The 16,486-nt window shown below is 34.8% G+C and overlaps 1 protein-coding gene across 1 annotated transcript in view; it reads left to right on the forward strand.

The window, feature by feature from the left end:
* BTAF1 (B-TFIID TATA-box binding protein associated factor 1) overlaps positions 1 to 16,486 on the forward strand; it is a 114,520-nt gene that overhangs the window by 27,251 nt on the left and 70,783 nt on the right. The window contains exons 5-13 of the mRNA XM_045854321.1: positions 125 to 288; positions 3,116 to 3,252; positions 5,454 to 5,583; positions 5,808 to 5,876; positions 11,329 to 11,418; positions 12,079 to 12,174; positions 12,273 to 12,449; positions 13,134 to 13,274; positions 14,316 to 14,440. Of these exons, the coding sequence (XP_045710277.1) occupies positions 125 to 288; positions 3,116 to 3,252; positions 5,454 to 5,583; positions 5,808 to 5,876; positions 11,329 to 11,418; positions 12,079 to 12,174; positions 12,273 to 12,449; positions 13,134 to 13,274; positions 14,316 to 14,440 (1,129 nt within the window). The remainder of the gene's footprint in view (positions 1 to 124; positions 289 to 3,115; positions 3,253 to 5,453; positions 5,584 to 5,807; positions 5,877 to 11,328; positions 11,419 to 12,078; positions 12,175 to 12,272; positions 12,450 to 13,133; positions 13,275 to 14,315; positions 14,441 to 16,486) is intronic.

A 16,486-nucleotide genomic window follows, 5' to 3' on the forward strand; every position in this document is an offset into this window, starting at 1 on the left:
TTTGCTTATTGTCAGGAGGGGTGTTTTAATAGTTAAAAAGTTTTTTATATTTTATTCTAGCCTGTTCTTCATGTATTAGAACACTTCTTAATTTGGAGGAAATGTATTTCTTTTCTGTTTAAAGGTGAAGTAGATCCTAAAGAAAGGATAGCACGCCAACGAAAACTATTACAGAAGAAACTTGGCCTTAATATGGGAGAAGCCATTGGAATGAGTACTGAAGAACTCTTCAATGATGAAGATTTGGATTATACCCCAACCTCAGCAGCCCTTGTAAACAAACAACCTGTAGGTAAAACCTGTATTTGTTTGATTTTAAGTAATGGTACGAAGGGCTTGCTTAATTTTGCAATGCAATTTTTACCACCCCCACCCTGCAAAAAAAAATTTAAAAAGCTGTCCTTAATCCTACTCAGTGCTGCTTAGTGTCGCCATAATGTAATATCTTCATAAATTGGATTTCTGGTGGCAGATTTTAAAAGGACAGAAGTTCATCCTACCTTGTAGAGACTGGTCTATTAGATCAAAGCTGTAATGGAATCTTAGGAGCTTCTTAATATTAAGAGATCCTAATTGCACCAATTTAGGATCTTTTCTTTATTTTTTAGCAGAGGAAAAAAAAGTGAATGTTTGAGAGTGTGGGAGATAGTAACGGCTATCATAGTCAGATAGGATACTAAAATCTTCAGAGCTGTGGTTCATTTTTTTAATTTGAAAAAGTAACAAACATGATAAAAAGGATCTTTAAACAATGCAAAAGGTATACAGTATGAAGTAAAAGAAATTCTTTCCAATAATTGATAGACGTCTGTTTCCACATCCCATAGACAACCTTTTTTGATTTATTTGTGTACCCTTCCTGAAATTTTCTGTATATATACAAGTATATGTGTCCTTTTAAGTCGTGTTTACACACTGCATGTAGCTTAAATATCAGTATATACAGATTGATTACTTTCTTATTTTTTTTGACAGCTGCAGGTTATTTTGTTGGTGGCTATACCATAATATTGTTTTGCATTCCTTCTTTTCTCTCTATTCTTTCAACTCCCAATGGATGCCTATATGTGTGTGTGTGTTTGTTTTTATGCCCGCAGACTCTTTTATAAGCTTCAGTAAAAGCTGCAGCCTTTTCCTCAGAAAAATTCACAAACAACTGAAGCATTACCTTTTAGAGGTTCAGTACTATTTCCCCTTGCCCATGCAATATCCTTCTAGGGTTGTTTGAGCCAGCCCTGTTAGGATTTCCTGCTTTATAGTCATGAAACTTTTACCTTTTCATTCCCTTGGCCTTTCCCTTTGCTTAAGTTGAAATGGTTTATTTTCTTTTATACTAGTTGTTCTCTTAACCATTCGAATTTGTAAACTACAGTATATATTTTAGGGTTGAGGGTGTGATGATGAACCGCTGTTGTATTTTAATGCTGATCTAAAAATATGTTTTATTGATTTTACCGAGAGAGGAAGGGAGAGAGAGAGAGAAACATTGATGTGAGAGAGACATTAATTGGTTGCCTCTCACACAGGCAGGGGATCAAACCTGCAACCTAGATATGTATCCTGATGAGGAATCTGCCCTGCAGCCTTTTGGTGCATGGGATGACATGCCAACCAACCTAGCCACCTGACAAGGGCAGATGATGCATAACTTTTGCAGACAAAAAAAGATATATATTTTATGCATACTAGAAGGGAAAAGGAGTATAAAAGAGGCAGAAAATATAATGACAACCAGCAAGAAGTGGAAAGAAATGGGCAACAAAAGGATGCTTAAGATGTAAATGAAAAAGAAAATAGAATAAAATAAAGGAGAATAAAAGTGTAGTACTGTGATCACAGTGTAATAATTGGACATGGTGTAAGAAAATGAATGGGCAGGTGTAATAGAGAAAATGGTCTGTATACAGAATAGTTGGACATGAGCTGGGCAATAGCCATTTTATGGTTTGAAAGATCCAAGGAATTGCCATAAGCTCATTACCACTGCATTGCCTTTTATATGCACCTGTGGTCCCTGGATCAAGACTGTAGCTTAGCATCTGCACCAGTGACCTTTGTTTGTAGAATGGTGAATTTCATTTGAATTTTAAAAAATATTTATTTTTAGAGAGAGGGGAAGGGGAGGGAGAAAGGAAGGGAGAGGAACAAGGATGTGTGAGAGGAACACCAATCGGTCACCTCCTGCATGCCGCCAACCAGGGACCAGGCCGGCAGCCCAGGGATGTGTCCTGACTGGGAATCAAACTGACAGCCTTTCACTTTGTGGGACAATGCTGAACCAACTGAGCCATGCCAGTCAGGGCTTCATTTGAATCTTAATCATTTAAAGGCAGAACGGATTTTTAGATTTAGGCTGAAAGCATTTTTAACTCATAGCCTTTATGATGTCTGCCATATATGGAGAGGAGATCAAAAACTGTAGGCAGTGAGTGCTTAAGAAGAAGGGAGCTTATGGGGTAAGTTGACTATAGGATGCTGGACCAGTCACTTCTGGCTATAATTTTTTTTCAGCAGGTGATAATTACTAGTTTCTTTCATTGACATTTTTTTTTTTTTAAAGAATGAAGAGTAATATTGTCAATTTTTTTAAAGATTTTATTTATTTATTTTTAGAGAGGGAAGGGAGGGAGAGAGTGAGAGAGAAACATCAATGTGTGGTTGCTGGGGGCCGTGGCCTGCAACCCAGGTATGTGGCCTGACTGGGAATCGAACCTGCGACACTTTGGTTCACAGCCCGCGCTCAATCCCCTGAACTATGCCAGCCAGGGCTGACATTCTTTATTCTCATAATTTTTGGGTGGTATTACAGTTATTTTGAAATCTCACCTCTTCAAAGCCCTGTCCAAGGATTAGGATCATACATTTGTGCCACATCTATGACATAAAAAAAGTGAAACACATCAGCATCTGTTGGGAATTGGAAGAGTAAGGAAGGAAGAAGAGAGTAAAATTATGGTACAGCCATACACTAAAATAGCATGAAGCTGTCAAAAAAGCATGTGATCAATTTGAATATAGTGAAATTTATAGACTTAGTCTTCTTCTGAGGCTGTGATACTATGGATATTTATTTTAACTTCTGAAGTTTAAGCTCAGTATTCTTTTATTCTTTTAGACTCTCCAGGCAGCTGAATTGATTGACTCAGAATTTCGAGCCGGAATGAGCAATAGGCAAAAGAACAAAGCTAAAAGAATGGCCAAGTTATTTGCAAAACAGAGATCCAGGGATGCAGTGGAAACTAATGAGAAGAGGTAGTAATCTTTCTCTGCTATTCATTTAAAACAGTGACACTGGAGCTTACATCTGTTTGCTTGATACCTAACAACATTTTGCTGATATTGTCTCTAGCTGTGGAGTACCATTTGGATTGTCTTGTTCAACTGTCAGAGTATTTACTGTTACTAGGGACTAGGACAACATTCCAGAAAACTTGACACATGCAGATATTTTTTGTTACTAATTATGCGATCTGAATAAGGGCTGAAGGTTTTCCAAGGGGAGCACGTTCCAGGCAGAGGCAACAAACAGTGTAAATGCCTTAATTGTGCAATGTTTAAGAAATAGAAGGGCAGTATGGCTGGGATGAGTGGATGGAAATGAGAGAAGTACAGAGTGAAGGCAGGGATGATGGTCTAAGGGCCACAAGTAAAGAATCCTACATTAGTAAAGTGAGAATTACTACAGTATTACATCAAATGTTCCCTCGGCTGGGATCTAAACCAAACATCGAGTAATAATCTAGGCTTATTTACCCAACCGTGTTGTAGGAAGGAACTCTGTGGCAAACTCATGGTACTCACATTCTTAGTGAGTTCACAGAAGTGATATCCTGTGCATGGCTTGGAGCAGCATTTCTCAAAGGGTGGTTCAAAACAAGCCTCTTCAAAAGTGTTTTGAGGGGTTTGTTAAAATGCAGATTTCTTGAGCCCTATTCAGCTCTATTGTATTAGAAATGTTCGCATTTCTTGAATACCACTAAATGATGAATTAAACATGAGAGCCTGTGAAATAAATGTTACAGATGACATTTTGTTGTTCCTTTCATTCATATATAGCTGGAAAGTAAGTGTAAAAGCTAAGCACAAAGGAGGATAAATAAACATCTACTTGGTATAAATTTTTAAATGGGGTTGTTTTTAAGTGCAGAATCTTAAGTACTTAACTACAGGATTTTTTTAAGTTAAGAGCTCATTAGAATAGTATGGTAACCTAGTCATTGTTGCTATTGGCTTTTATTTATATAAGCACTTTTACCCAAATATTGGAATATTGGAAATATTAGGCCTTATTTTTTCAGATTTATGATTTATTCATTCCATAAATATTTACTGAATATCTTTTATATGCCAGATACTTTACTTTACCTAACTATCTATTAATGACTAAAAAAGATAAGATTTCTGCTTTTGTAGTACTTACATTCTAGAGGGAAAGACAGATGAGAACCAAAATAAGTAAATCACATGTTAACAGTAAGGAACAAGAAAGAAAAAAGGGATAATGCAAGTAAAGAACTTATGAAATGTTGTGTGGGTAAAGAGTTTACAATTTAAATGGGTGGGTCAAGCAGAGATTCACAGAGCTGACTTTCAGTAGAGATCTGAAAGTGAGGATTCTGTATTTTGGAAAAAGACATTCCACATAGAATAGTAAGGGCAAATGCATGGAAGGAGAAACATGCCTAACAAGTTCAAGGACGATAAAGTGATTAATGTGGCTAGATTGGAGAGAATTAGTATAAAAACAGTAAGGAATGAGATTAGAGAGGCTCAGATTTTATTCATTACCTTATAGAAAAAATAGTTGGCCAAACAAATTACACTATTATAATGGTGGGGAATATTATAGGAAAAAATTCTGTATATACCTTAATGATGCTGATACGTTCTTTTCATTAATTCTGAATAGTTTTACTTGTCTTCACCTTTGTAATATTTTGTTATGAGGGCAGCCTCAATATTTTTGGTCTTTTAGTCATAAAATAACACTTCCTCAGATTTTCTGGACACATTTTTCATTGCTCAGTTGTCTTATATCTATGTTTTTCAAGAACTGGTAAAATTATAGTGTGTCACTCAGTATATTACTTTTCTCCTGGGTGCAAAAGCCTAAAAAAAGTTATTCTGAGCCAGATTTAGGTTGTTAGAACAAGGGAGTATAAAATAGAAAGGAGAAGAGCTGGTTCTAGAGAAGAAGAAAAAAAAGTCTTGTTAAGATTTGAGATCTAATTTGAAAGCAAGAATTCACTATTTTATATTCGTCAATAAGAGTAGTAGGATATTTTTGCTCAAAAAATTTAAGTGGTTCATTTTGGTTATTTGTACATGAAATTACAGAAAAATCATATAGGCAGAATATGACAAAACATTTGTTCAAATGATGGATTCTCTTATATTAATTGTGGTTCACATTATCCTTATTCATGTTTTAAATGGTGACTTTTTTTTTTTAGCAATGATAGCACTGATGGAGAACCAGAAGAAAAGAGACGAAAAATAGCAAATGTGGTTATTAATCAGTCTGCAAATGATTCTAAAGTCTTGATTGATAATAATCCAGACAATTCTTCCTTGATTGAAGAGGTACTGTGAAATGCCCTAAAGTGTCCTTTGAAATTGTATATAATCTTTTCATACTAATCTGTTAAAGAAATATTATTAAAACTCTTATATCTTCATTCATAAAAATTTTAATTATTTAAAAATTTAAAAAGGTATTATTACTAGACCTCTAAATAAATATACTTTATTAATACTTCAATTATTAGCATACAGTAGACCTTAGTAATTTTGTTTTTCTTATTTAGACAAATGAATGGCCTTTGGAAAGCTTTTGCGAAGAACTTTGCAATGACCTTTTTAATCCCTCCTGGGAGGTATGATTTCTTTTATTTTAGGTATTTAAAATTTTTTTCAGTATTTGTTTATTGAAGTTATTGGGATGATGTTGCTTAATAAAATTATATAGGTTTCAGGTGTACAATCTATAATACGTCGTCTGTATATTTATTGTATTGTGTGTTCACCACCCAGGTCAAGTCTCCTTCCAGCACCATTTATCCCCACTCTAACCTCCCTAGCCTCTTCTGCTTCCCCCTACTCCACTTTCCCTCTGGTAATCACCATGCTATTGATTGTATCCCTGAGTTTTTTCTTCACTTGTTTGCTTAATTCCTTCAGCTTTTTCACCCAGCCCCCCCAACTCCCTCCACTCTGACAGTTGTCAGTCTATTTTCTGTAAAATTGAGTCTGTTTCTAGTTTATTTGTTATTTTGTTCATTCGATTCCACATATAAGTGAAATCATATGATCCTTGTCTCTCTCTGACTGGCTTATCTTACTTAGTATAATACTCTCCGGGTCCATCCATGCTGTCACAAAAGGTAAGATTTTCTTCATTTTTATAGCTGAGTAATATTCCACTGTGTAAATGTACCACAGCTTTTTTATCCACTGATCTACTGATGGGCACTTTGGGCTGCTGCCAGATCTTGGGTATTGTAAATTGTGCTACAATGAACATAGGGGTGCATATATTGTATTGAATTAGTGTTTCAGGTTTTTTCAGATATATACCCAGAAGTGGAATCTCTAGGTCCATTCATAAAGCAGTTCCATTTTTAATTTTCTGTGGTAATGCTACATACTGCTTTCCCAGTGGCTGCACCAATCTGCATTCCTACTGAGAGTATACAAGGGTTCCCTTTTCTCCACATTCTTGCCAGCACTTGTTTGTTGATTTATTGCTGATAGTCATTCTGACAGGTGTTATGTGATATCTCATTGTGGTTTTAACGTGCATCTCTCTGATGATTAGTGACATTGAACATCTTTTCATGTGTCTATTGGCCATCAGTATGTTCTCCTTGGAGACATGTCTGTTCAGGTCCTTTGCCGTTTTTAAATTGGATTTTTTTTTGTTATTGAATTTTATAAATTCCTTATAAATTTTGTATATTAATCCTTTATCAGATGTATCATTGATGAATATGTTCTCCCAATCAGTGGATTGTCTTTTCATTTCTTGATGGTTTCCTGTGCCATACAAAAACTTCTTAGTTTGATGTAGTCCCATTTGATTTTTTTTTTTCTTTTGTTTCCTTTGCCCAAGGCGATACATTGGAAAAAATTTCTACTAGGAATGTCCGAGATTTTACTGCCTGTGTTTTCTTTTGGATTTTTATGGTTTTGTGACTTACATTTAAGTCTTTTATGCATCTTGAGTTTATTCTTGTGTATGATATAAGATGGTAGACTGGTTTAATTTTTGTTGCATTTCCCAACACCATTTATTGAATAGACTGTCTTTACTCCATGTTTGTTCTTGCCTCCTTTGTCAAATTGACCATAAAGGTGTGGTTTATTTCTGGACTCTCTGTTCTGTTTCATTGATCTGTATGTCTGTTTTTATGCCAGTATCATGGTGTTTTCATTACTATGGCCTTGTAGTATAGTTTGATATCAGGTAGTGTGATTCCTCCAACTTTGTTGTTTCTCCAGATTGTTGTGGCTATTCAGGGTCTTTTGTTAGTTCCATGTAAATTTTTGGAATATTTGTTACAGTTCTGTGAAATATGCTGATATCTTAATAGGAATTGTATTGAATCTGTGGCTTGCTTTGGGTAGTGTGGACATTTTAGTGATGTTAATTCTTCTTTAAATGTGTGGTATAATTCACCCGTGAAGCCATCCAGTCCAGGACTTTTGTTTGCTGGGAGTGTTTTGGTTACTGCTTTAATTTTACTAGTTGTAATCTATTCAGCAAGTTTTTTTCCTAGTTCAGTTTTGGAAGATTTGATGTTTCTAGGAATTTATACATTTCTTCCAGATTATCCAATTTGTTGGCATATGTTTGTTCATAATATTTTTTTTACAATCCCTGGTATTTCTGTGGAGTCAGTTACTTCTCTCTCATTCCTGATTTTATTTATTTGGGTCCTCTTTTTTTCTTGATGAATCTGGTTAAATGTCTGTCCATCTTGTTTATCTTTTCAGAGAACCAGCGCTTGGTATCGCTCTTTTCTATTAGTTTTTTAGACTCTATTTCATTTATTTCTTCTCTGACCTTTATTATTTCCTTTCTTCTACTTACTTTGGGCTTTGTTTCTTGTTCTTTTCCTAGTTCCTTTAAGTGTAAAGTTAGATTGATTAAGGCTTTTCTTGTTTTTTTGAGGTAGGCCTGTAATACGGTAAATTTCCCTCTTAGGACTGAGTTCTCTGTGTCCCATAGATTTTGCTGTGTTCTCATTTTCATTTGTGTCAAGGTATCTTTTGGTTTCTTCCTTGATCTTGTTAACTGATTCATTTATTAACCTGTTACTTAGCCTCCATGTCTTCATGTGTTTTTTGTTTGTTTTCTTGTGATTGATTTCTAGTTTCATAGCATTGTGATCAAAGAAGATTCTTGATATGATTTCAATCTTCTTAAATTTATTGAGACTTGTTTTGTGTCCTAACATGTGGTCCATGCTAGAAAATGTTCCATGTGAACTTGAATGTATATTCAAGAACGTATATTATGCTGCTTTGGGATAAAATGATCTGAAGATATCAATTAAATCCATTTGATCTAGTGTGTCATTTAAGGCCTCTGTTTCCCTGTTGATTTTTTGTCTGGGAGATCTATCCTTTGATGTCAATGGGGTGTTAAAGTCCCCTACTCTGGCTGTATTATTGTTGATCTTACCCTTTATGTCCATCAAGATTTGCTTTATATATTTCGGTGTTCCAGTGTTGGACTCATAAATGTGTACAGAGGTTATATCTTCTTGTTGGATTGCTTCCTGTATCATTATGTAATGTCCTTCCTATAGCCTTTGTTTTAAAGTCTATTTTGTCAGATATAAGTAATGCTACTGTAACTTTTTTTCATTTCCATGTGCATGAAATATCTTTTCTATCCTTTTACTTTTAGTTTCTGTGTATCTTTCATTCTGAGATGGGCCTCTTGTAGACAGCATATATATGGGTCTTGTTTTCTTATCCATTTAGCTACCCTATGTCTTTTGATTGGAGCATTTAAGCCATTTATATTTAAAGTTATCATTGATAGGTATTTACTGCAATTTTATCCTTTTATCTATGTTCCTCTTTTTTTTCCTTTCTTCTTCTTAAAAAAGACCCTTTAACATTTCTTGTAGTACTGGTTCAGTGGTAATGAACTCCTTGAAGCTTTCTCTTACTGGGGTAGCTGTTTCTCCTTCAATTTTGAATGACAACCTTGCTGGGTAAAGCAAGACTTGGCTGTAGGTCCTTGCTTTTTATCACTTTGACTATTTCATGCTAATACCTTCTAGCCTGAAATGTCTGCTGAGAAATTAGCTCAGAGCCTTATGGGAGCTCCCTTGTAGTTAACTGTTTCTCTTTTTCTGCTTTTGTGCTTTCTTTGTTTTTAACCTTGGCCATTTTAATTATGATGTGTCTTGGTGTCCCTCCCAAATTTTTATCCACCACACGTGGATGTGGGACCAACCCATTCCATCCATTCTATGTCTCTGCCCTTCCTACCAGTCTGGATGGATGTGGTTTCTTTAAATCTATAGTTGTCAGACTTCCATTCAACTCAATTTCTGCCAGTTCTGAGATGGTTGTTCTATAACTTAGTTGTAATTTTGATGTGGTTGTGCAAGGAGGAGGGCCATGTTTACCTATGCTGCCATCTTGACCAGAAGTCTAAATTTCCTCACCTCATTTTTTAAAATTTTTTTTTCTTTTTGCTGCTTTAATTGAGTGTTTTCTATTACTTTCTCTTCCAAATCTCTGATTTGATCCTCTGCTTCACTCAACCACTGTTTATTTCTTCCAGTGTGTTCGTCATTTCAGATATTCCCCCCCCCCCCCACAGGCTTTTTATGCTGTTGTAGTTCTCACTAAGTTCCTGAGCATTGTTATAACCATTTTTTTCTTATCTCTATGTCTGATAAATTGCTCGCCTCCATTTCACTTAGCTCTTTTTCTGGAGTATTCTCCTGGTCTTTCATTTGGGGCCTTTTTCTTCGTCATCCTTTTTTGGCTGCCTCTTCATGTTTGTTTCTATCTACTAAGTAGAATTGTTAGGACTCCCAGTCTTGTAGGGTGGCCTAATATAGTAGGTGTTTTGTAGGACCCAGTGGCACAGTCCTTATGATCAGTTGAGCTGGATGCTCCATGAATTACCTGAAGGGGAACCCCTGCAGCAGAACCTCTCCACAGAATCTCAGCCATCGCCCATGGGAGCGTCGTGGGCCCTTTTCACATCTCTGCCCTTCCTACCAGTCTGTCTATGATTTCTTCATTACAGTTTATCTCAGCTTTATTTTCTTTGCTAATGAAGGGAACCATGTCAAGCATAATCTGTTTTGTCATTGTCCTTATTTTTCCCTTGTGTCCTTCTCAGGACCACTGCTTAAGGCATTTTATATCACTCACCAAGTAGAAACCTTTAGACTGTTTTTCACCTTCCATATAATTTTTGTTGTATTTCTTTAGTGATTTGTTCATTTCTTTTTACTATAATACAAAGGCTTGTATATTTCTCCTAGACAGTAAAAGTTTCCTTTGGAAGTGGACAATTTTGATTAAAAGCTGTAGTTTCTACACCAGCTTTTAAACCTGGGAATATTTTTTCAAAGATAATCTTTAATTGATCCCAGTATGTAAAAGAGATGAAAGTGAAGTTCCACTGGTTAAAGTTGAGGGTTGGTGGTCTCAAACCATTCTGTTCTACTTAGATTAGCCTCTGGATAATTTTTAAAAACTCTGTTTGTAGTACCATTTAGCAGCCTTTCTGCTTCTTGATGTATTTCTATTTAAAGCTCTTCAAGTTTTAAACATGGGTTCTTCAATAGGTGGGCACAGTGTCAGTGGCCTGATTCCTCCATTCCAAATGACACTTCAGAAGGTTTACAGGGCTAAGGTGTAGCATTAGTCATATGTTATTTTATTTATATTATCTTCTTTGATACCTGACACTGGTAGCTATGGAACTTAGTTTTGATGCATATATTTCTAAAATATTGATATTGGAGCTACAAGGAACAATATAGGATACTTTCTTTTTTAGTGTCAATACTGAATACAAATAAAAACTAGAGGAAGGATAGCTATGTGGATTATATATATCTCAAGAATAGCAGTTTTCTTAGTGTGATTTAAAAAACTTTCCTCATAACCAGAATTGTCAAATTTATATATGCAGTTCTCCTTGGATAGTAGAAGAAAAAGGCATTCTTATGGAATGCTACTTAGTTTATTTTAATTTCTTAATATAATATCCCCTTTTCAAATTAAAAGTTAAACTCAGTTTCTTAAGCATTTAACCTCTGACATTTACTTCCTGATTCTTCTTAGGTTCGACACGGTGCAGGCACTGGACTTAGAGAAATCCTTAAAGCTCATGGAAAAAGCGGTGGTAAAATGGGAGACAGTACTTTAGAAGAGGTAAGTGTAGTAAAGCAACAGTTACTATCAAGTTTCAGTAGTTGGCTCTTATTCTGATCAGGGAGGTAACTGTGCATGTGACATGAAGTAGTAATGAGAGGCAAATAATAAGAAATATTGAAAAGCAATGAGGGAAAAGTAAAAAGATTAGGAAGAAATCTTTTTATAGATAAAGGAAGAATGAGTTCAGGGGAAAGACGTTCAGAAACATTGAGTGGAAAAATATGTAGAAGCAATAGTATTTGAGCAGGATATAATGGATTGGAAGTATAATAAGATGAATAGAGGATAGTTTAGAGGTCAGTGAGCAATATGATTGGTGTAGCATGGAGACACTGGTAATAGGATTGATAGTATATAAATGGCAGAGAATTGATATTAGAGAAACCTTAAGTAGTTTCTTAATTTCTCTTGGAATACAAGTAATATAATAAAGTTCATGAATTTTAAAGATTTTGTTATAGTATATCTGAATTTCATTAATAAAGAGAATGTGGCTAATATTAAAGATAGCAGCTGGAACTCTAATATAGTTTGATTATTGTTTCTACAGCTGAAATAATCCATCCCAATATTTTAATTTTCATTTGGATCCAATATGTTTCCCCAACCCACAATATAAAGTATGATCTTTGTTACTAAAAAATGATTGTTTAACAGATGATTCAGCAGCATCAAGAATGGTTGGAAGATTTGGTTATTAGACTCCTTTGTGTTTTTGCATTAGACAGATTCGGAGACTTTGTTTCTGATGAAGTAAGTTATCACATAAGGGAAGGTTTGCCCAATCAAATTTCAAATTCAGCAAAATAAGCTTTTTGCAAATATGAGTTTTCTCTCTTTTTCACTTGCAGGTTGTGGCACCAGTTCGTGAAACTTGTGCTCAAACATTAGGTGTGGTGTTAAAACACATGAATGAAACAGGAGTTCATAAGACCGTGGATGTGCTGCTTAAGTTACTTACCCAAGAACAATGGGAAGTTAGACATGGTGGTCTGCTAGGAATAAAATATGCTTTGGCAGTTCGTCAGGTAAACATTTAACTTTTTGAAGCAAGATGGGAGAGTTTTTCCCTTCTTAGTTTATTTTTATGAAATGGCCCTAAATTCTTAGTGTTACATATAAGTCGTCAGTCCTTCAAGATTTGCTCTCTTGAGGTAGTGTTATAGAGATAGGTGATGCTAATAAGAATTGAAGTACAAATCAAAAGATGATGAATTAGGTTTGGAAACCTGTTCCTAGTTCATAGCAAGACCAATTCTAGGTGAGATTCCATCTTGTATGGTCACACAGGGGTGGCCTCTGAAGGCTAGCTCTGTTGGGGAACTTGGAAAGAGAGTAGATTGGAATAAAGAGAAGCAGGAAGGGGCTGGCTTTTCTTTGTTCTTCTCATACCCTTTTTGGTTATCAGTGAGCCTGAATGAGAAATACAAGCTAAGGTTCTCGGACCAGGGGTATGTATGTATAATATAGTCTAAAAACCTTGAGAACCTGATGTTTTAAGTCATACTCAGTAGTAAAATACTTGATACTTTTGTAGTCTTTTTCAAATAGGATTAGCTAGATAAGCTAATGGTGTTATTTTTCTTTCAGTTTATGTGATTCTTTTTTAATAAAGATTGGAATTTGTTTTCATATAGCGAATTTAATAAAAATGTTTAAGCACAATATTTAGACTGCAGAAAGTTAATTTATTTTGATGTATTGTTTTACAGGATGTAATCGACACTTTATTGCCTAAAGTTTTAAGTAAAATAATTGAAGGACTCCAGGACCTTGATGATGATGTCAGAGCTGTTGCTGCAGCATCATTAGTACCTGTGGTAGAAAGCCTTGTGTATCTTCAGACACAGAAGGTAAATGGAATACTTTTGTATATTCTTCCTAGAGCTTGTTTACATTTGGGGTAAAGTTTTAGGAAAACATTGAGTACTTTTCTTCTCCTTTATCCTTTTTTTTTTTTCTTACAACACCCTTTTCTGATGTATGCATTATTAATTATACAATATCCTTGGGAAGAGTGAATTGTGTGTATTAATCTACTTTCTATTTGTGTACACATTATGTAGGGAACTTCCCTGAGGTAAAAAGCAAACGCTTCTTGTTTGTTTTACTCTTGGTTTTTAGACCTGAAATTTTTGTTTTGATTGGGGTGGTTTTTTTTTTTTTTTGGTTTTTGGTTTTTTAAATCTGGTCTCATTTTTTGAGGTGCCTTATTCAAGGTCTGAGTTTCCTTTGTATTATCAAAACCAAGACATGTATATTTGGAAGCACAGCAGGCAATATTTTACAAACAAAATTTGTCTTTAGTGCTGTCGTAAATAAAATTACATAGAGAATCAGATCTTTGCTGTCTGTACTATATTCTTTTTTTTTTTAAGTATATAACTTCTTTTTTTTTATTTAAATATTTTATTTATTTATTTTTTAGAGAGAGAAGGGAGGGAGATAGAGAGAGAGAGAGAAACATCAATGTGCGGTTGCTGGGGGGTATGGCCTGCAACCCAGGAATGTACCCTGGCTGGGAATCGAACCTGGGACACTTTGGTTCCCAGCCCGCGCTCAATCCACTGAGCTACGCCAGCCAGGGCTTGTACTATATTCTTTTTAAAGTTTAGTGTTTTACATAAAATAAAGTATTGGCTATCTTATTTCCTGAGTTCTCCCTCCCATTGTGAATCTGGTTAGGAAGTGAAGTTTCAGAGTAGATGTGGTGTTAAAAATAAGGGTAGGGGATTGTTAAAGGCAAATAATATCTCCTTAACTTGGCTCAAAACTGGCACCTATGCATGGTCACTGGGACTTTGTATGTTTTTGAATCAGTAGTGACTCCTGGCGTGGCTTATGAATATTCTGTGTAAAATTAGTAACTGTTTTCTTGATACCTGATCTTATAGGTACCCTTCATTATAAACACATTATGGGATGCTCTTCTGGAACTAGATGATCTAACAGCTTCAACAAATAGTATTATGACTCTTCTTTCATCCCTGTTAACTTATCCTCAGGTCCAACAGTGCAGGTAATTATTTTATTCAGTGGAATAAAGTAAAAAGTACTTATAAATTTCTAGAGAATTAACTCTAAAAGGAATGGTAATATTACCATAAACTTAGTTAATAGAATTATCATTAAATATCAGTATTACTTTTTCCAAAATATCTTCTCTAGGAACTTTTTCTTTGTAATGTTTATTTCAACTCTTGTTGTTGATTTCAAGGATTATTCATCAGGAAGGGAGTATATAATGATGTAATACAATGTCCGGAGGCTGAGATTGGGTAAATTCAAAAACATAAATAAAAAAATTTAGTGTCATGTATTTTCCTATCCTGATAATTGAAATGTAGCTCAGCTAATTGATGTATTCTCTGCCTTTTAGAATGGCCCATGAATGTTATTGTTTCTTTTAATAGTATCCTTGGAGATTCAGAAGTAAAAATTTGCATGCAACTTTTAAAAAATCACAGATGAGAAAATTAATTACTGGTCTTAGCTAGTGAATGTTCAGAAGGTCATGATCATAAATGATTTCTGGCTTTGTAAGTGGTCTGTTTCCAATGATATATGAAAACATGTAGAAAATGTTTCAAATAACACTGACCCAGTGGTAGTACTTCAATGATAAATTTAGGCTCATAGGATGGCCCACAAATTGGAATAGCAAAATAAGTGGCTGAAAAAGCAAATGAAGGGGGGAAAAATAAGGTGGTAGTGCATACGTGGGATTTCCTAATTTTCAGTTGCTTTCATTAGTAATGAAAGCTATAGAGAATAAATGGGTTAATCTGTGTGAAAACTCTTTTTTAAACTGCAAAATACAAGCGTTTTTAATTACCTTAAGGGTTGGCAAACTCTGTGAAAGTAGATAATGATATTTTTGGCTTTGCAAACTATATGATCTTTGTCAAAACTACTCAGCTCTGCAGGTAATGATATTTTTGGTTTTGTGGGCCATATGATCTCTACCAGAATTGCTCAGCTCTGCTATTGTAGCACAAAAGCAGACACAGACAATACATTAAAGAAAGAGCAAGTCTGTTTTCCAATAAAACTTTATTTTAAAAACCAGGTAGACTGGATTTAGACTGTGGGCCTTAGCTTATTGACATGTGCTTTAAATAAAGGATTTAACTTTAAAAGAAATCACCAACTAGATAGTTTCAGGAAAGCTAGAAAATGTAAGAAAATGAAAGAATATAGTGAAAATTCTATTAATTCAATATGAAATAATATAGTTTTTATCTCTTCAAAATAGTCTTATTAGAAAATTTGCTTCATATATTCTGATATTTGGTAGATGCTTTCTAGCTTATGTAAGAAGTGCAACATGTCATTTGCAGCATGAGCAGTTACACTATTAACAAGGCCTTGTTATAATACTTTTACGTATTTTGAATGTGTTTTATGTCTGTGTGCATGTATACTAAATGTGTAAATTAATGTAAGAAGTCCTGTTTATAAACCTTTAAGTAATAAAGTATTAAAATATAGGCCTCTTGAAGAGAACCATAATTACACTGACATACTCTTTTTTATTCATGCCTTTTTGTACAGAGGTTTCATATGTATTTCAGATGCTACTGACAAATCATTTCCTGATTCTAGGAAACACTTAAAAATCACTCATGGATGTGACAGGAATCCTGTGATCTATGTTGTTAGCCTAGATGTGGCTTTGCTTGCTTCCCATTTAAAATCTAACCTGTAAGAAGGAAGATATTTGAGTTTTCTTAACTTAGTAGTGCTAAATGAGGCTAACTTTCAAAGCTACTACCATACTACCTCTTGCTTATTTGATACATGGCAGAGATGGTCCCAGAGGGGGTGTAAGTTATGTGTATCTAATGGTTACCCATAGGAAAGGGGTAAGGATTAGCAATCTTGATTTCATGTAGGTTTACTATGAGCTAAGATACATGTCCCATTTTCCTGAGAACCGATTGAGAATAAGAACACTTCTATTGGAAAATTCTAATTTGATAAAGGTAATTCATGATATTAGTGCCATAGAAGTACCTAATGGTACTATTTCTGTTCTTCTTTTTGACTGTGTTTGCTCTGGCTC

Source organism: Phyllostomus hastatus, unplaced genomic scaffold (assembly GCF_019186645.2).
Source record: "Phyllostomus hastatus isolate PE091 unplaced genomic scaffold, TTU_PhHast_1.1 phas_scaffold_1066, whole genome shotgun sequence".
Lineage (NCBI taxonomy): Eukaryota > Metazoa > Chordata > Mammalia > Chiroptera > Phyllostomidae > Phyllostomus > Phyllostomus hastatus.